The following is a 21,551-nucleotide window of genomic DNA, read 5'->3' on the forward strand; positions in this document are numbered from 1 at the left end:
GCTCCCCACAACTCGTCCGCCGTGCAACCTGAAAAAGCGTCCGAGTATCTTTCCTGGCTGCAGGACCGTTCCGCTTCCACCGGCAGCGTCGGCTCTGGGAAGAGTCAGGACTGAATATCCATGTACAGTACATCCAATACATCCATGTACTGAACTGGGAAGACGTTCCCAAAGACAAACAGAACGGGTGCATCTTGAAACCTCAATTTCATACATTACATTCGACTGCTGTGTAACTGTAGAATGCTTCTGATCAAGAGACAAAAGACGCTACCACCTGGATAAAATGCAAATGCTTATTATATAACTTAAACATCAATAAAAATATTAAATATGAACCATGGGAAATCTCATCAGCTCAAATGGTACCTGACGATAAAGAGATCGATGTGGTTATTGGAAACCTGTCACTTCAGCTTCAAGATTTGCTGAGAAAGTTTCTCAGATTGCTCGTCAACAAGAACTTCATCTGCTTCTTTCCCGTGAAATCGACAGCGTGGATCTTCATTGCCGGTTCCTCAATTTCCACGTCTGTGGAAAGAAACAGTTATTGTTTCAGGTCAAAAACCAGGAAAGCGAAAAAAAGTTAATTGAAATTAAACTAGACAATTGTAACCCGAAACGTTGTTTCTTGTTATCTGATTATTTTGTTTTGTAATCTGTTTGTCTTTCTACATTCTGCATACTGCCTGACCCTCGGACTGTTCCCAGCATTTTAATTTTTTTATTTTAGATTTTAAATATAGGCACTTTTTTTGACTGATTCGTATTGAAATGGTCTTTGCCCACTAGCAATAAAACCTGGAAAATCATTAGGTTTGGGTTTACAAGTATCAGGAAATGGTCATGCCAAAAAGACAATCTATCTACTATTTTGACATTCAAAAACACTATAGTGATACCAAAGACCAGAACTTTAACTGGTCCAGATATATGGTGACCATACTTACAAGAACAGCAAATTCACTACCCAATCAGTTTGTCCTCAATCATCAGCAAAATAACGGGATTTCTTCATTGTTGGTGCAATTAAGATTTAGATTTAGATTTAGATTCAACTTTATAGTCATTGTGCTGACTACAGATACAAAGCCAATGAAATGCAGTTAGCATCAAACAGAAATGCAAACGATAGTGTTATTTACAAAATAACTGTGAATAAAAAGTAAGTGCTACAGCACACAAATATAAAAGTACTGAGGCAGTACAATATGGGTGCAATACTGCTTAGCGCTGTGATGTGAGGTTCAGCAGGGTCACAGCCTCAGGGAAGAAGCTCTTCCTGTGCCTGCTGGTGCGGGAGCGGAGGCTCCTGTAGCGCCTACCAGATGGGAGGAGAGTTAAAGAGTCCATGGTTAGGGTGAGATGCATCCTTCATAATGCTTTTGGCCCTGCCCAGGCAGCATTTATGGTAGATGTTCTCAATGATGGGCAATTGGGTGCTGATAATCCGCTGGGCAGTTTTCACCACACACTGGAGTGCTTTGTACTCCGATACGGGACAATTGCCATACCACACTGAGATGCAGTTGGTGAGTATGCTCTCAATGGTACAGCGGTAAAAGACTGTCAGTATCCTGGGACAGAGGTGAGCTTTCTTGATGCTCTGCAGGAAATAAAGGCACTGTTGCGCCTTTTTGATCAGGATGGAGGAGTTCAGGGACCAGGTGAGATCCTCGGAAATGTGGACACCAAGGAATTTGAAGCTTGATACACGCTCCACTACAGCTCCGTTGATGTAGATGGGGATGTGAGTGTGGCTCCTAGCATGCCTGAGGTCCACAATGATCTCCTTGGTCTTCTGGGTGTTAAGGGCCAGGTTGTTGTCGGCACACCATGTGGCCAGGTGCTGGACCTCATCCCTGTAGGCCATCTCGTCGTCCCCTCTGATCAGACCAACCACCGTGGTGTCGTCTGCAAACTTGATTATGGAGTTAGAACCATGTACAGAAACGTAATCATAGGTGAAAAGGGAGTACAGAAGAGGGCTCAGCACACAGACTTGAGGCACGCCGGTGTTCAGGGTGAGAGTGGAGGAGGAGAGGTTGTCTAACTTAACTGATTAGGGTCTGTTAGCCAGAAAGTCCAATGTCCAATTGCAGAGGGATGAGCTGATACCAAGCTGGTGAAGTTTGGCGATCAGCTTGGAGGGGATCACAGTAATCAACAATAAGTTAAGAGCTTGTTGTTTGCAATGATTTGGTTGAAAATGTAAATGGGTGGATCAGCAAGTTGCAGATGACACCAAAACTGACAGAGTTGTGGACAGTGTGTAGGATGTACAGCAGGATAGATATCAGTTACAGATATGGGCAAAGTAGGGGCAGATAGAGTTTAATCCAGGCAAGTGTGAAGTGTTGCCCTTGGGAGGTCAAGTGAAATGAGAAAGTACACATTTAATGGTAGATCCTTAATAGCATCGAAGTCGTATTTCTCTTTGGATGCAGGTGCACTGAAAATGGGTACACAAGCAGATAGCTGGTAAAGAAGGCATATAGCATGCTTGTCTTCATTGGTATGAGTTTGAGTACAAGAGTAAGAAAGTCATGCTGCAGCTGAATAAAACTTCTGCCAGAGTGCACTTGGGGTATTGTGTACAGCTGTGGGTGCCCCATTAGAAGGAGGATGTGGAAAAGGTGCAGAAGAGTTTTATCAGGATGCTGCCTGGATTAGAGGGGATGAGCCATAAGGAGAGGTTGGACAAAATTGAGTTCTTCCCCCTCTCCCAGGGCATCAAAAGCTGAGGGTAGATCTGATAGAGAATATTACAGTTATGAAAAGCATATATAAGGGTATACACTCATAACCTTTTCTCTAAGGCAGACATCGAACATCATACAACATGCTTTAAAGTTGAGGGAGGGGTAGAGTTTAAAGGCAACATGAGGGGTAACTTTTTTTTAATGCAGAGAGTGTTAGGTGTGTGGAATGGATTAGCAGGGGTGGTCGTGGAAGCTTGTAGCTTGGTGGAATTGAAGAGGCTTTTAGATAGATACAAGAATATGAAACAAGGGAATGATTTGGATAATGAAGAATGAAGGATAAGGGTTTGACATCAAAAATGAACTCTCTGGATAGCTAAAATTAAATATGTATGTCACCCTTACGTACTGGGATGGTAGACCAGTACTACGGGTCTCAGTGTCAGGATAATGGAACAAGCCTTTTAGAAACGAGATCGGGAGAAATTTCTTCAGCCAAATGGCGATGCACTTACAAAATTCTCTAGCATCTTAGGCAGTGGACACCGAGTCATTAAATAGATTGAAGAAAAGGGTAAATTATAGTCTATTTCTTGATGTTAAAGCCATTAAGAGAAATGGTGAGAAAGTGATGACAGGATATTTCAGTGGATGATCAGTAAAGATCATGTTGAATGATGGTGCAGAGTGAATGGCCTATTCCTTCTCCTAATTACTATGTTTCTGCCTTTTTTTTAAAGGAATTCAGAACATTTAAAACTAGGTTATTTAGGGATTATGGATTCTTAAAATAATTATTTTGGAAACCTCCAACTTATTTTATCCTTATCCCTCCACATAAAGATGAAATCAAAACACTGGTTTTGCCAATAATGTCATCGTTGCAAATGAATAAAGTCAATGGTTGTGTATTTCTTGTGATTTCTTGCAGGACGCATGATTTTTCTCCAACCATCATTCTAGACTCAGGACATCCCTGCAGGGTTTTCACAGGGCAGTCCCAGGCCAAACCAAATTCAACTGCCTCAGTGATCTTCCAGTATAAACTCCAAAGTGTGATTGTTCATTTGAGATCCCACAATACCCAATTCCTCAGGCAATGAAACAGTCCACATCTATGTGCAGCAGAATTAGACAACATTCAGGCTTGGGTGAATAAGTGGTAAATAACATTTGTATCCAGTTATGGTCATCTCAATAAGAAAGTCTAATTGATTACTTTTAACATTCAGTTATCATTGGAAGTCCTATACTATCTACATCTTGGAGGTCGCCATTGGTTTTAAACTCAATTGCAGCAGTCAAACAATACTTAGGTTACAGTAAGTCAGAATATTAATATTCTGAAGTAATTTGCATCTTGCAATAATGACTTACCTACTGCCACCCTAATTCCTTTACACCATCTATAAGCCACAAGTCAAGAGCAGGATGGAGTACTCTTCACTGTTCTACATGACTTCAGCTCCAGGTGCACTCAAAGAGTTTAACACCATTCACAACAAAGTAGCCTGCTTGTCCCTTAATATTCATTCCCTCCACCACCAGATGTAGCACGTGCTGTGCACAAGATTTAGAGCAGTTACTTAACTCGGCTAGTCTGAGAGAACCTCTCAGGTCCGTGACCTTTACCACCAAGATGCCAAGGGCAACAGTGCATGAATGCATCACCATCTGCTGTTCCTTTCCAAGTCCTGACTTGAAAATATGTTACCTTTCCTTAATAATCCTGGAACTCCCTAACCAATAGAATTGTACGACCACAGCACTAACTTCTTGGGGCAATTGTGGATGACCAATGAACACAGGTTTTGCTAATGATGCCAACATTGCATATAAAGAAAGTCAGTGGTGTGTATTTTTTTGTGACTCCTTGTGGGCACTCTTAAGCTGTTCCACCATTTTACAGGCTGCAGTTAGGTGACTGAAGGAATACTCTCCATTTGCTTGGATGTGAGCAATCTTACAATCGATAATCTCAACACCATTTGGAATAAAGCATTTCATTTTACTGGGAACATGTCCACTGTTTTATTCATATCCTCTTCTCTCCCAGCAAACCATGGTCTGTAACATGTACAAAATGCATTTTAAACGTACGTTCCTCTGCCCAGAAGAAAAACTTTAGCAGGAACATGGAACTGCACCACCTAGAAGTTACAACCTAAGTTATAATTGTGATTTGGAAATATATTGTCACTCCCCCACTACTACTACGTCAAAAATCCTGAACTCCCTTCTTAATGACATTGTGAGAGTAACTGCAACACAAAGACCATGATAGATGGAGGTGCTTTATTCCTCACTAACTGATTTTTCTTTTACATTTCTGAATGTTCAAGTGTGTACTTCCTGAAAAATCTGAAATGTCAACTGGAAAATTTTTGAATCCCAATTGAAGTTTAGGTATTTTTACATGGAATATTTATTAAAATGCCAAAGGAGGTGATAATGAATGTTATTTATACACATTTATAAGTTACCTCACTATTAAACATCATTCAACCACATTACAAAACATTTTGATGTTTCACATTTCAAACTACACAAATTCAGGTACTGTTCTATTTTAGCAAAACTGTTAGTTTTACAGTATTACTAGCCTCGTCAGTCCTAAAGAATGAATCTATCAATACTACACATAAACAAAATCTGAATAACTTCCACAGTAGCTTTCATTATTTAAATAGACCATTGGAATTACTCAACATACAGTAGCTTCTGAATAGGAAAAAAATTTTTTAACTGCTCTGATTAAGTCACTGGGATAGAGGATAAAGGAAATTTGTTGGAATTCTTTTTTGTTCAGTCTTGTTTTACAAGTTAAGTGTTTCATTTGCCAAACTAGGGTATACAGTAACAGCTTTTTTTTCCAATTTGAAAGGGGTACCACTCTGCACTCCCTCCGCACCAATCCTAACCTCACCATCAAACCTTCAGGTAAGGGAGGTACTGTAGTACAGTAGTCTGGCGTACTGACCTCTACCTTGCTGAGGCCCAGCGCCAACCCTCAGACACCTCCTCTTACTTACCCCTGGAACAGTACCCCACTAAGGAACATCTCGTCGGTGTGGAGTGTGTGGAGAGCCAGCAGGACACAGGGCAGGGTGGCCAGGAATAGGAGGAGGGTTGAAGATGGGAGAAGGGGTCGTCGGTGTAGGGTGGAGAGTCCTTGCCAAAGAAAGAGACAGGTACTACTCCCCTCTCCCCACCTTTTAAATCTACTCCTCAGTTTTTTTTTCCAGTCCTGCCAAAGGGTTTCAGCCCAAAATTTTGACTGTACTCTTTTCCTAGATGCTGCCTGGCCTGCTGAGTTCCTCCACCATTTTGTGTGTGTTGCTCAGATTTCCAGCATCCGTGGATTTTTTCTTGTTTGTGAGTTTGTACCCAAGGTCAGACTTGGGAGTGGGGTGTTATTCGAGCCCAGCATGAGCTGTGATTAGGCTGGCCGATGTTATTGGTGGGGTTACGTGAGGATGGTCAGGAATCGTCCAATAACGTTAAGGTTGTGGATGGGTTGTGGTAGTGATGGAAAGGACAACATCAGCATTGGGAAGAAGATGACAATTGCAGTAACATCAGTGAGGGGTAGTGGAAGAGAATGAATTAGGAATGAAGAATGAAGGGAGAAAGGAGTGCTGAAATTAAGTTGTAAAGTTGGCTTGGTCCATATTGGAGATCAGATGTTGGGGAAATTGGTACAGTGTAGGTCAGGGTTGGGGCTGGCCCAAGGATACAGCTGCATGTTTCACCCACCTGCAGACTTCCCACATTAGTGCTGCAGTTTAAGAATCCACTTTCATGGATGTCCCCAAGCAGTATGATTTGGGCTTCTTTAAAATGCTTCTTCATGAAGAAATCACAAGGGTGTCTCATGACAAGAAGTGCCCATATGAGTTTCATCAATGGTGTGATATGACCTACAAATGTTCACACATGATTTACACCATCTCAGACACTCTGCCCCTTTTCTCTCCCTGGTGATAGACTATCTACTGATATCTTTAATAAACCTACTGACTCTCACCCACCCTATCAGTTGTAAAAATGCTATTCCCTTTTCTCAGAATATGGTTTTCCATTCTAGAACATCTGAGATGTCCTCCTTTAAAGAATGGGTTTCCCTATCTCTACCATAGATGCTATTCTCATCCATATCCCCACCCCCCATTTCCTGGACATCAGCTTACCTACCACCCAACGAGCCTCTGCATCCAGCACATCATTCTCCATAACGTCTGCCATCTTCACTAAATATATCTTTCCCTCCCCCACCAACTCTCCACTTTCCATAGGGACCACTCACTACATGATTCTCTTGTCCACTTACCCCTCCCCACTGATCTTCCTCCTGACACTCATCCCTGCAAACAGAACAAGTTCTACACCTCCTCCCTCAGCACTGTTCAGAGCTCTTCCTGGTGAAGTGATATTTCACCCCTATGTTTGTCAGGTTCATCTACTATATCTGCTGCTCCTGGTGTGACCTCCTCCGCATCTGTGATTTGGGGTCAGCTTCATCAAGCGCCTTTGCTCCGTCCATCACAAAAGGCAAGTTTTCCCAGCCCTTTTCTTCTTCCACATATCACTTCCCAGCTTCTCACTCCACCTGACCTCCCCTCCCCAACCACCTTCCCCATCGCCGGTTTCATCTATCACCTGCCAGCTTGTACTCCTTCCCCTCACCCCTCCTCCTTATTCTGAATTCTCTCCCCTTTCTTTCCTTTGCCCAAAACGTTGACTGTTTATTCCTCTCCATAGATGCTGTCTGATATGCTGAGTTCCTCCAGCATTTTATGGGTGTTGCACTGGATTTCCAGCATCTGCTGAATCCGTTGTGTTTATGATTTACTCCAGGTTAAATTGATAATCAACTGCATATTGCAGGAAATAAAACAACACCGTGACATTCAATTTCCGGGCAAGTATCCTTTAAGTAACTTGAGGAATTGTGTATGTTTGTATATTCACTGACTCTAATCTTGCAGCTAAAAAATGTAACTAGAGGCTGTTCATTAGCCTGGAGGCACATTGGCAATGATGTTCTCCACAGATCAGTCCTCAGCCTGCTGTCCAGTTTTGTTTATAACCTGGATTGTGGTGATGGCACTATGGTCAGTACTTTTTAAAGATACAAAGATATGTGGATAGGTTAAGGCGTTAAAGAACAATTAAGGACATCATTATTTGTTGAAACTGCCAGTGATGTCCACATTCCAAATAAAGATAATTAAAAGTAATGCACCATCAGAACAGACCAAAGGGAACTGCTTTTTAACCCAGATAAGTCACATCAGAAGAACCACATGCTCTTAAGGAGATGGAGGAAGATTTTATTGTGATCACCAAAAGTTCATGTTCAATACAGTAAATCCATTGATGAATTTGAGGGTATTGTATTAAATAAAGGAGTACTAATCTGTTACCATATTGTGTTCATGGGACAGCATACAGTCCAGAAACAGACCCTTTGGCTTACTGACACTGCTTGAACCATCAAACACCCATTGAGACTAATCTCTCTCTCCATAGCCCCATTCCTCTCTTCATATTCCCAGATTCTACCAACCACTTACACGTTAATATTTAAAAATAGCCAATCTACACATTTTTGGGATGTGGGAAGAAACCAGAGCACTTGGAGGAAACCCTTGTGGTCACAGGAGAACACACAAAGGTTAGGACTAAATGCACTATACCACCCTTAACAGAGGTCTTGGAAGCGTTTCAGAGAAATGATTTTTTTTTTTGCATGAGATAGTATCCCTTTGACATTAAGAAGTATAATTTACCTCCTTCTTAAATCTGCTTAATGATTCTGTATCCACTGCCAACAAAGCTTGAAAATTTCATAAGTTCTCCTCTGTTTGGGTGAAAAAAAAAATTCTCTTGAATTCAATCCTAATTGGCTTTTTCCATTATCCTGACACAGTGGCCTTTGGTACTGGGTTCCTTAGTAGTTGGGAACAACCTCCTTATATTTAGTCTCTCTAAACTTGTTATAACTGTATAGGTTTCTATGAAAACTCCCTCTCATTCTAATATAATCCAGAGAATATAAGCTTAAATGACCGAATCTCTCATGCCTGCTCTGACGTGCCAAAACGTAAAGCTACCATAAAATCAAAAATCAGCTTGTTTAATTAGCACAAAAGGTAATTATATTTCCTGTTAATTTTATTATCTCAAGTGAGCACAGGCCTAGTCTCTGTAGCTGACCATAATAATTTAACTTCCATATCTTTCTAGTTTTGTACCTTTCTTCAGCAAGTGCAATGACCATAAAGATGTGATGACCATAAAGTGAAACTGGATTTCATATCTTTGAAGTCTATCTGGAGAGAACTGAGTGTGGAGAATGATTACTGTAATCCACAAAGATTTCATGAAGCAACATTGCAGGATTGGAAAATGCACTGATAAATTATTTTCAAGGCATAACATTAGGTAAAATCAAAGGCTACCTCATCCTACTGGTTACAGGTAAGAGTTGTAGAGGAGAATATATTTGTTAATTCACATCGTAAGCTACAGCTAGGCCAAAAATGGATTATGCATCACAGTGATAGAGAAAGACTTCGATTGGTGCCCTTTTCATGCTGTTCAGACATGCAATAATGCACAGATTTGGGAGGTAACACAAAAATTCAGGAAGACAACAACACATGCGTGAATACTAGTTCAGGTTAAAAAGTATCAGTTAAAATTATTTGTACAACAAAAAAAAATGAATTTGTTGTTTTAATAAATATTTTATTAACTGACTTAGATTTTCCTGAGATAGATAAAAGCATTGAAGTGGGTCAAAATAAGTGAAGTATAATTGTTATTAGAATATGATGCCATTTTCTAGGCCACTGTAAAGATCTGAGAATATACCACCTTCATAAATATTATCCAAAGCAGCTCACCCCACACTCTGAGCTTCCAAGGCACTTCTCACCTTTTGCTGCAATGTTCATACACAAGTTTTTTTTACACATCAGACATTTCAAGTAATCAAGTTCCCTTGTGAATGCAGTTGCATATCATTCTAAAGTTCAACAGGCTTGATTATCCTTGTTTGTGAATAATAAAGGAACATGTTAAATAGCTCAACCACATGCAAATTGTTAAGTAGCAAAGATAACAAACATATTGCCAAAATAGACAAAAAATTCTGGTTTAAATTATTTTAAAAATTAACTTAACTTCTAAAATCGTTTCTTACAGATTAAGATAAGGCAGATCTATTACAATGATCATTACTATCAAAGTACAAACCTATTTAAAAAATTATAAATAAAAAGGAAATACAAACTACAGGACCAAAATCGGCAGTTCTTGTCATTGTAAGGAAAAAACATGTTTTCATTATTTTGCTTATTTATTCCTGAGGTTTTATGAGAACTTTGTATTCTCAATGCAAATTCAGTATGTAATGCAACAATGAAAACATTATGATAGGAAGTGATGCTGAGGTAATTTTACCGTTTATATACCAGTTTACAGCAAAAATACATTGTTTTAATTTCCTGTAATGAGTTTATACAGGACTGAAAAACCCATCCACTGGCAGAAATTATTGAACTTCTGGCCTAATAGCTTTCTCAGTCTCTACTAAACAGAAGGGGTTCAAAAATATACTAGGTCATGCTTCCTTGGAAAATGTAATTGATAAGTATTTAATTCACAGTCATTTCTTCTTTGCAACTGTGAGTAACTTAACATGGATAAAGTTTCTGGATTTTCATGTTATGCATTGTGCTTCTTTGTTCAGTCTCACAATCTAATTTGAGTCCATAAACCATCTTATTGCACTTGGCACCCATCAGCTGGTAAGAAATCTTCCATGTATATAGCTGCAGCCTTCAAAATATAAGTCATGGTGCCAAAACGACCACTTGGAGCACTGTCATATATCAATTTACAAATCCCGGTGGTTTTATCCTTCTCTAGCATTTCATCATTGGCTCCCAAGGCTGTCTAATAAGAGAAGTGAGAATCCAGTTAGTGCCATAGCTCTGTTAAAAACCAAATCATTCAGACTTAGAGCGGGGGTTTCACAGCTTTCTTTAAGCCATGGACCCCTATCGTTAACCGAGGGGTCCGTGGACCCCAGGTTAGCAACCCCTGATCTAGAGGAATAATGTAGTTTATTTTATTTGTTCTTGAAATGTGAAGATGTCACAAGAACAGGATTTATTGATGATTCTCAATTATAGGACTTTGCTGCATCCTGATAGTCCAGGCATTTCAGAGAATACTGCTCTGAGTCCACAGGCCATGTAATGTCAGCATATTTCCTTTCCTGCTTTTCTGAAGGCCACTTGTGAACCAAACATATTTTTACAACAATCCAGTAATTTCATGATCACCATTAGTCAAGCTTTTTATTCAAAATTTATTAAATTACTTGAACTTAAATGATTCTGAGATTCTCTGGTGAGACTAAGTATCTGAACATCAGTCTAGTAACTTTATCATTATGGATTTGGGCTCCCACTCATGTATTATTCACAGAAAACGTATCCAGAACATTTATAACATTGATGGAGAAAATGAAAAGAGACTTAGTGCCTGAAGTGATTGCAAAACTGGACACAGTCTGGATTTTGTGGATTACCCTCTCCCCGTCCAAACTTTTGGTCAGAAAAAGGATTGGAATTAGAAAGGAAAAAAAAATTCCTTTTTATGAATGAAGAAATCAATTTTACCTGCTCCTCAATGAATAACTTATTTGCCATGCGTGCAATGTCCTCAATATGAATTGTTCTACCAATGTTCGCTATGTCTACATCCACCAGCGTGGTTAGCACAAGGATTGTCTCCACAAGAAGCTGCCGATATTCTGGCTGCGGCACACAGTTTAGGAAAGTCTCCACCTGAACAGCAAACTTAATCTCACCAGGAGTCATCTGTTCAGAAAAAGAAATGATTAAGTAAGTAAAAATGTACACCTCGCATCTGTGTTCATAATGTTACATTTATTGTACAATACAGAACCAAACCAAATGCTTTAAGTTCTAAGAATTGAAAAACAAGGCAAAAAGAATGTACGAGAATGCACCACAGGAAACGTAAAATGTCTTTTATGAACATATCAATAAGAAAGGGTTGGTGAATTGAAGGCAGGACAAATTGGAGCAAAAACAAAACAAAAAAAAATCATTGTGTGGACTGAGGCCCAAATGGATAGATCACCTCTAATTCTCTAAACAGTTGAGGAGGAGGCAACAGAGAATTTGAATGGGATAAAACAGATTAACATTGTTAGGATTTGTTGTGTTTGGGTGGGATGCAGCTTAGGTAGCTGATGTCAGAGGATTTGATTATAAGCTTCCAATAGTCTGAGTTTTAGGAGTGATACAGAAAATGGAGGATTGTAAGTTCACCCCTCCAACTATTACAGGCTGGGTTGTCTTAGCCACGCTGCTCAGTAAACATCTGAACAAAAATAAATCACATCTTAAAAAATGGGTTAATAAATTGAAACTCTGACAGATTGTTAGAGATGACAGTTGACAACATTAAATGAGCTCTTTGAAGTAATGGAGGATTAACGAGAGTAGTACGATTGATGTACACACAGATTTTAAAAATTAATTTCATAATGTATTGCGTGATAAATCCATTAGTAAAGATGCTGCCTACAGGATTAAAGATGAAATATCCCAATGGAGGGAATACTTGCTGAGGCACAGATGAAGACAGGAGTTGGGAACAGCTGTTTTACCAGCTGTATAAAGTGATAAAGTGGTGTATTTTAAAGGATCACTATCACTTCTGCTCTTTCTAGCATCTGTAGTTTTATTTGCCTGCCCCTTGAAGACACAGGTTAGATCTGTCTCTAAAGTTCGTATTATTAGTGAAATCCTGTTCATCAGTTATTATTAAAAAGTGTCCACCTCACAACAGTGCTGGCCCATTCATCAACCTCAGCTTCTCCACTCAACCATGCAAATTGAATCCCTCATTCCTGGAATCATTTTAGTAAATTTTGTCTATGGCCTCCGTAGGGTCTGAGGTGACCAGATTTGAATGCAAGAGGAGTTGTTACAATGGTTAAAAGTTCATGAGATATCTTTTTTTTAAATACAGGAAACAAAAAAAAACAAGGAAATCATGATAAACTTTTACAAATCACTATTTAAACCTCAGCTGGAATACTGTATATACATATTCCTGGGCCACATGCTTCAGAAAGATTACTATAATCTTTCCATACAATTTTTATTGGAAAATAATATTTACTTTGATTGATTTATTAATTTTGGCGCCATAGTTGCCTCTGACAGGGGCAGCATAGCCAATCCATGTCCCCTTGAGAATTTTAGTGACGAGTCGCTTTTCAAACTGCTAGAACTCTTCTTGTATAGATACTGACAGTAAAGGATTATGTTTCCAAATCAAGTGACATGCAACATGAGGGAGTCTGCAGGTGGTACTGTCCCCAAGTCCCTGTGGCCCTGGTCCTCTTTGTTGGTGGAGGTTGTAAGCTTGGGAAATGGTGTTGGGAATAGCTGAGGCAAGTAACTGCTGTAAATTTTGAAGGTGGTACACACCACAGCAATGGTGCAGGAAGAAACAAATGTGTAGGTCATTAAGAGGTACCAATTGAGAGGACTGCTTCTTCTTGGATAGAGTCAAGTTTTGGCAATGTCATTGGAGCTGATGTTAAGCTCAAAAATGGACATGATATCTAATCTTTGAATTACTCTGGTAGCCAGAATATTTATGTTGGTGGACCAATTGTGCTTTAGGCCTTGACAAGGATCTTTGCATCTTGTATAGCCAGACATGAGGTCCCAGAGGACTGAAGAATAGTCTATGTTGTTCCTCTGTTAAAGAAGATCAAGAGATACATAAAAAGCCCCAGGAAATTATAAACTGGTAATAGTTGAAGATTAATGCTGTATACATAAGAGTTTGAAGTTCAAAGTTCAAAGCTTTCAATAAAATCCCTCAAAGAATGTAGAAAGTATAGTGCAGAAACAGGTCCTTCAAATCACAATATGTCAACCTAAATTAGTAATCAAATGCCAACTAAACTAATCTCTTCAGCGTACCATATTTCCATATCCTTCCATTTCTTGTACATTCACATGCCTAAGAGCTTCTTGAACAACACTATTGCATTTGTCTGCATCACCAACCAAGGCATCCACAGCTCTGTATAAAAAAAAACTTGACCCACATACCTCCTTTAAATATATCCCCTCTTACCTCAAATGCATGCCCTCTGCTATTAGACATTTCAACCCTGGGAAAAAGATAATGGCTGTCTACTCTATCTATGCCTGTCATTATCTTGTACACCTCTATCAGATCTCCCCTCAGAGAAAACAACTCACGTTTTTCCAACCCCTCCCTTGAATCCAAGCAGCATCCTGGTAAACCTCTCCTGCACCTTTTTTAAAGCCTCAATATCCTTCTTATAATACGGTGACCCCCACTATAGAATGCAATAAACCAGAGGCAGCCTAACTAGAGTATTAAAACACTGAAACATAATTTCCCAACCCTGGAGTTCAATTCCTCAACTAATAAAAGGCAAGCATGCATATGCCTTCTTTACCACCCTATCAAGCTGTATAACCATTTCAGGATGCTTATCAATGTGAACTTCATGATCCCTACACACCAATATCATTAAGAGTCTTGCCATTAAGAGTGTACTGCCTCTCTATATTTGACCTTCCAAAGTACAACACTTCACATTTGGTTAGGTTGAATTCCATTTGCCATTTTTCCATTCATATCTGCAACGGATCTAAATCATGTTGTATCCTTTGCCAGTCTTTTATACTATATCCAACACCACCAATCTACATATCCTCTTCAAACTTACAACCTCACCCAACTACGTTTTCATCCAGATCATTTATATATATCATAACCAGTAGAGCTCCCAGTGCAGATCTCTGCAGAACACCACTAATCACAGACCTCCAGAAAGAATGAGACTGTAGACCGTTCCTGTCTTTCACAGCAAGCCAATTTTGAATCCAAACAGCCAAGTCATCATAGATCCCGTGCACCTTAATCTACTTGATGAACCCCTCATCAAAACCCTTACTAAAATGCTCATGATAAATAGATTCAGAAAATTAAGGCATATGGGATCTATGGAGACTTGATAGATTGGATTCAAAATTGTCTTTGCCACAGGAGGATACTGATGTAGAGGAATTTTTCTGACTGGAGTTCTGTTTCCAGTGTTATTCCTCAAGGATCAATGCTGTATCTTCTGGTGTTACTGATGTATACGTATAAATGATTTGGACAAACATGTAGGTGTGCTGATTGCCAACTTTTATTTCACTTAAAAACTTACCAGAGTTACGGATAGTGAGGAAAGCTGTTAAATGATTCACTATTTCTCTGTTTTTCTGGTCATTTGGAAATATGGGCAGAGAAATGGCAGATGGAGTTTAATCCAAACAAGTGTAAGATACATTGAATATAAGAGGAAAGTATATAGTAAATGGCAGGAACTCTAGGAACACTGATATACAGAGGGATCTTGTGATGCATGTCTTTAGTTCGCTGGAATTAGCAATAAAAACAAGTCAGGTGATAAAGGATGGGTGTACCATACTTGTCTTCATCAATCAAGCTGTTGAGTATAAAAGTCAGGAAGTCATGGTGCAACTGTACAAAACTTTGGTTAGCCACATTTGAAATACAGTGTGCAGTTCTGATCACCACATTACAGGATGGATAAGGAGGTTTAAGAGGGGTGCGAAAGAGGTTGCCTGTATTAGAGAATTATATACGATATGGAGAAGTTGGACAAATTTGTTTGTTTTTTCCGTATCACAGAGGCTGAGGGGTGATTTGATAGAAATATATAAAAATTACAAGAGTCATAGACAGGGTAGATGGTCAGAGCCTCTGTCCCTTTGTTAAACACTGAAGGGGAAAACCACAAGACCGTAAGACTTAGGAGAAGAATTAGGCCATTTGGCCCGTCAAATCTACTCCGCCATTCATCATGGCTGATCCTTTTTCCCTTTAACCTTTGATGTTATGTCCAATCAAGAACCTATAAAGCTCCGTCTTAAATACACCCAGTGACCTGGCCTCCACAGCTGCCTGTAGTAACAAATTCCACAAATTCAGCACCCTCTAGTTAAAGAAATTTCTCTGCATCTCTATTTTAACTGGACGCCCCTCTATCCTGAGGCTGTGCCCTTTTGTCCTAGACTCTCCCACCATGACAAATATCCTTTCCATATCTACTCTGTCTAGGCCTTTCAACATTTGAAAGGTTTCAATGAGATCCACTCTCAGCCTTCTACATTCCAGCAAGTACAGACCCACAGCCATCAAACATTCACCGTATGATAACCCCTTACATTACCGGAATCATCCTTGTGAACCTCTTCTGAACCCTCTCCAATGCCAGCACAACTTTTCTGAGATGAAGAGCCCAGAACTGTACACAATGCTCAGGCTGAGGCCTCACCATTGCCTTATAAAGACTCAGAATCACATCCCTGCTCTTGTATTCTATAAATGAATGCTTTCCTCACCACCAACTCTACGTGCAAGTTAACCTTTAGGGTGTTCTGCACAAGGACACCCAAGTCCCTTTGCATCTCAGATTTTTGGATTTTCTCCCCATTTAGAAAATAGTCTGTATATTTATTTCTTCTACCAAAGTGCATGACCATGCATTTTCCAACGTTGCATTTCATTTGCCACTCTTTTGCCCATTCTCCTACTCTGTTTAAGTCCTTCTGCAGCCTACCTGTTTCCTCAACACTACCTGCCCCTCCAGCAATCTTCGTATCATCTGCAAACTTGGCAACAAAGTCATCTATTCCATCATCTAAAGGTGAGGGGATAGGTTTACAAGTTTATTATACATTTTACACAGAGTATGGTAGGTGTCTGGAATATGCTGTCAGAGGAAGTGGGGGAAGTTGATATAATAGCAATATTTAAAGTGCATTTAGACAGACACATGAACAGATAGGGTCGAGAAGGATATAGCTCATGTACAGGCAGGCACGCGATTTAAATTGGCATCATGACAGGCACAGAAAATGTATGTCAAAGAGCCTGTCCTGTGACGTTCCTGTGAAGCCTAATGCTTGCAAATCCACGAGTCTGCAGAAGGCCGAAGGTGGCCTGTCTTGTGGTTGGAGCACTGTGTATGTATATGGGTGGGTGCGCTTTGTTACTTGTAAGTATTGTTTAACTGATTCAAAGACTGAGGCAGGATGGTTAGAGGTAATCAGGAAGAGGGTTTTTTGTGCTTGTTTGACTTGATACAACACAACTTCTTTGGGTTTCAGAGTCAATATTAATTCCCAGGACCACAGGACAGGATGTATTCAGGGGTTCAGATGACAGATTGTCTGTAAAATATGAAGCTGAAGTACAAATATATCAGTCAGTTATTTGATTGTTCTTTTAGCCAGTTCTCCTAATGTAGCGTTCAGTCTCCCGATAATAATGGTTAGGGTTTTTGAAGCTTAGACTGGGCTGGAACAACTTTGCTGAGTCCAAATTCAACATCTAGGCCATTGCTGGATTGTCTGATCATTTTATTATTTTAACCTTGCTGTCAAAATAAAACTGAGAACCTCTGGGGCAGTCAAAACATCCAAACTGATAATGGTGACTGATAATTCCCTTTGTTGGTAATATTTCAAAATAGAACACAGATCATAATCAGGAAAACATTAGTAACTATAGTAGCAGCTATTAAATATTGAAGGCTTTAATTAAGGGATTGGTTTCAAGGCAGCTTTAAAAGTAGGAGAGAAGATAAGTGGAGAGGTTTATGGAGGTTATATCAAAACTTAATTCCAAAGTGCCTGAATGCAAAGCTATGAACTGGAAGTAGAGAAACTGGGCGAATGATTAGGAGGATAGTGGAAGGAAACTAATATCCATGGGCTTGTGCAACTTCTAAAATAAAAATTAAGAGCATTTGAGTACTATGTTCAAATTGGCAGAGACATTTGTTTCTTTATTGTAAAGAAGAGCTAGTAATGCAGACTGCTCTCATGTACCTCTGAATTTCTAGTCATGAGCAGAGAAAGGATTTGATGCAGCAAATTGTAACCTATGTTTTTGTCTGAATAATGTCACTTTTGTTGTACGTCATTTAACGTTTCTATTACTGAGAGCTGAATTGGTAAGTGAAATTTGTTAATAAGACATAGAAAATTATAAGGTGTTACCTTGTGGTGTTATCAGCTAGTGTAATTTTGAAATATAAAAGGATTTAGTGTTCTGGATGAGATAAAAATTAATTCCTGATTACTCTCTTTTCCAGAGACAAGATCTGAATGTGCATGTGTGCACTGAATGAAGAGAATACTGCCATGAGGTTACCATGCTCTGATCTGATTTCATTCTTACTGCCCTTCTAGACTTATTGGAGGGAAAAAATAACTGAGGGCTCAGTATCTGCATTCCAGGTACTAAGCCTCAAACCTACTGCAGGAAACATCTAGTCATTACAAGATGAAAGTGAATCAAAAAATAAGTCCTTCAAGTCAAATATATACCCTTGGCAAAGCCTTACCCGATCTTCCCATGCAACTTGATTGCAATCTCTGTCCTCACTACCCCACCAGCTAGATTGTGAACTCAGAAATCCACCTGTGCCAACCTCAGATTGATGTCCTGGCCCATAGCCAATCTGTTTTCATTTATATACTCTGTACTGACTTCTGAATTATTAATATAACAGATTCAGGAGCACAAAAATAATATTTATTGGATAACTATGCATTATTAATTTTATGTTTCTCCAGGTATATATTTCTCTAGGCCATAACCTATTAATTTCAAATTGTTTGAGAAAAATGACTGGACCAGACTTTCATATCCCATGAAAACAGGTACAGAAATCATGATGCAAGCCCATTGCTTCCAATTCAAGTAGTACACCAAATTTATTCTGTCTGTTAATTAACACATTTACAACATACAGTCTGCACTGCTGCATGGCAACATGCCGCATAATGTAACTTATATTCAAGTGTCTAGCACACATTAAAACCATACTGTGCTATTAAAAAATCAGTCTGCATCACAAAGGGGAAATGCATTCTGCAGCAGGTGGCAAATTTCAGCAGGACTGTGTCTACTGAGGTGTCGGCATGTCACAAACAGTTCCTCACTGAGATTCAGGCGGAAGAAAAGTTTCCTGAACATCCTGATGAATTGTCCAAGTAAAAAGCACTTCCTCCTCTTCTTTCCTCTATTACCTGCTTGTTAAACCCTATGGCTATTTTAATTTTCCCAGTAACATCATGTTCCAATGGAATTGCCAACTGGTGCATTCATGTTTGAGAACTGTAGAAGTCAAGTTCTTTAGCAAGTTCTATACCAAGGTCTGTAGCCTTTAAATACTTTAAAAAGCATCAAACACGTGTACAATACATAGTAAGAGATATTAGAAATCAATTGGGATCTCATCTGAAAAGAGATGATGATCCCTTTAAATAATGTTTGCTTGTGGTGAGGTTATCCTTCACACAGCTGAAAGTGCATTCAGCCAAGAATGTTGAACCATGTTAACTAGAATTCTGAGCTTCAAAATGTCCATACCAATAATATGGTTTGCTACCTCTGCATCTCCTCATCAGTTATTAGTTGTGTGTGCCCCAAATTACTCAAAACTGGTGCTTGCCCATGTGAGACTTGCATGTGTATATCAGATGACATTTTAGCAGCTGAAGTATTCACAAGATACACTGATCTGTATCTTGTCACAGAATATCAGATTGATCAGTCCCAAAATTTGGAGCACAAGATTCCTCATAGTCTTCACAAATTGTTTTGAAGTTGTGACAAAGTCCTCCAAATCTCATAAATGAAACCTGATATTTCCTTTTGGAATTTAATACTAATACAGGTTCACTTTTTCAGATTATGGGGAACACTCCCAGTTTTTCAGACAGCAACTACTAGCAGTGACTCTGATATTCTTATTTACAGCTCCATTTGATCTATTCATTGTGTTTTATAACATTTCTTGCACCAATATCTATTTTTCATTTGCTCTCTCCCAACCTATTGCCAAGCATTTCTTTTTATTCTTTTTTTTCCCGCTAATGTCACGTCTTGTTAAATACGTTTTCCTCTCCAAAGATGTTTCCTGGCCAGTAGAATATTGCTTTTATTTGAAATGATTGCATTAAATTAGTCACTGGGGTTGATACGATATTACAGTTGCAGAATACCAAAGAACTACTTTAAGTTTGATATTTTACTGTGATCTTAGATAAATTAAAGATAATAGTGGTTTACCTCTTCAGTTGTAGATGACCAGAGAACATAATTTTCAATTGCCAACCCTCGACACTGCAAATTAGAGATAAAATTATATTATAGAATTTTGCTTCATAAAGAACACATTTACTGTATGAGAATACAAATAACATTCACAGGCTACACTGACCTTTTGTAAAATTTTCCATACTCGTTGATAAAAACCAACAGGAACTCTGTTCAGTGCACCATCGATTCGCCTTCGCCGCAACCACTGTCCCTGACGTGTGTCTATAAAATCACTATCTTGCCATGGATCAGGCATCTTAAGTGCTTGCTGCAATATACGAATAATTTAATTCACTATTAATGCATCTTCCACTGTATTTTAAGGAAGGAGAAAACAATATCAGTCTGCTCAAGTTATCCATGTCCAAATCACACATACACTGGATATCTCAAGCAGCAATAGCCAATGCAATTGTGATGTAAGTAACCAGCTGAAAAACTTGCTCATCTGTGACAATAGCAGGATTTTAATCAAACACTGCAAGAAGTAAACAAGAGTAAGTTCAGTGACTTTTAACCTACCAACATCACATAAACATTTATGTATTTTAAATATAAAATTGTCTAAATTCTGCTGTCCAACTCCATGTCAATTTGTTAGTTAAACATCTTAGCATGGGTGCTTGCTAAAACTAGTGGCTCTGACAGAGAGCATGTTGAATGGAAGATATATTAATCATTTGACATAAGCAAGAACCGTTCTTCAAATCTCCTCCACTGAATGTCTACAGGGCATTTACCAACCTATTATCAACCTTGAAATCACAAGAGACAGCTGTACAGATACAAAGCTTGCTTTCTGACAGAACACCTGTCATGTGGCTGTGAACTAATCATGGTATTCACATGAAAATAATTGGTTCCTCAACATACAGATACATGTACAGGTTGGGACAAAAACAAATGTAACATCAACATGAGACATTCTTACATGGTTGGTCAAATGTGCGGGAAACATAATGGGCCTTGTTAGGACTGAGTAGACAAAGGACTGTTGATTGGGCACCAATTAATCCCTTGACAGACAAATTGAAATTCCACGCCATGACCCTGATGTGATCAGGATAATAGAAACAGTAAATGAATGGACTGTGAATAGCTATGAAACATCTGAAATCGGCCATCCTTAAGAAACAGTAAAGATCTGAATAGGTCAAATATTAGGGTCAACATATAATTTTGAATTAATATACTTGAAAGCTATGAAGTACAAATACTAAGAGGAGCTCTGCAGCTCAAACTTAGGCAAGGGACAACAGGAGGTTCCAGACAGTCATCTATATCTACTTAGTCCAACCAAAAGTTGTCAAGGGCACATCTGATGGGCTTGACAATGATCTGCCATGTTACATAATTGTATCAGAAATATGAAACTAGGGAGATTCTTCCACCTAGTCTTCCCTGCACTGAGATTAAACGAATAAAGGCTTGCTACGATAATGGTTCCAGATTCCAAGTGATTCTCCATTAATGATGGCTTGATTCTACAGAACCTATCTTGTGACTTCTTTTGCCCTCTATGTAAATTGACCCTGATTCAGTACAAATCAACAAGAGGTG

General features: G+C 39.0%; 1 protein-coding gene across 3 annotated transcripts in view; it reads right to left on the bottom strand.

The window, feature by feature from the left end:
• Positions 1 to 8,050: 8,050 nt before the first annotated feature.
• The window catches only part of phka1a (phosphorylase kinase, alpha 1a (muscle)), a 158,150-nt gene continuing 144,649 nt past the window's right edge, over positions 8,051 to 21,551 (bottom strand). For all 3 annotated transcript variants that reach the window (XM_072270556.1, XM_072270557.1, XM_072270555.1), the window contains 4 exons: positions 20,113 to 20,259; positions 19,962 to 20,015; positions 11,399 to 11,599; positions 8,051 to 10,667 (listed from right to left, as the gene is read on the bottom strand). In XM_072270556.1, the coding sequence (XP_072126657.1) occupies positions 10,494 to 10,667; positions 11,399 to 11,599; positions 19,962 to 20,015; positions 20,113 to 20,259 (576 nt within the window). In that variant the 3' untranslated portion in view covers positions 8,051 to 10,493. The remainder of the gene's footprint in view (positions 10,668 to 11,398; positions 11,600 to 19,961; positions 20,016 to 20,112; positions 20,260 to 21,551) is intronic.

Source organism: Mobula birostris, chromosome 10 (genome assembly GCF_030028105.1).
Source record: "Mobula birostris isolate sMobBir1 chromosome 10, sMobBir1.hap1, whole genome shotgun sequence".
Lineage (NCBI taxonomy): Eukaryota > Metazoa > Chordata > Chondrichthyes > Myliobatiformes > Myliobatidae > Mobula > Mobula birostris.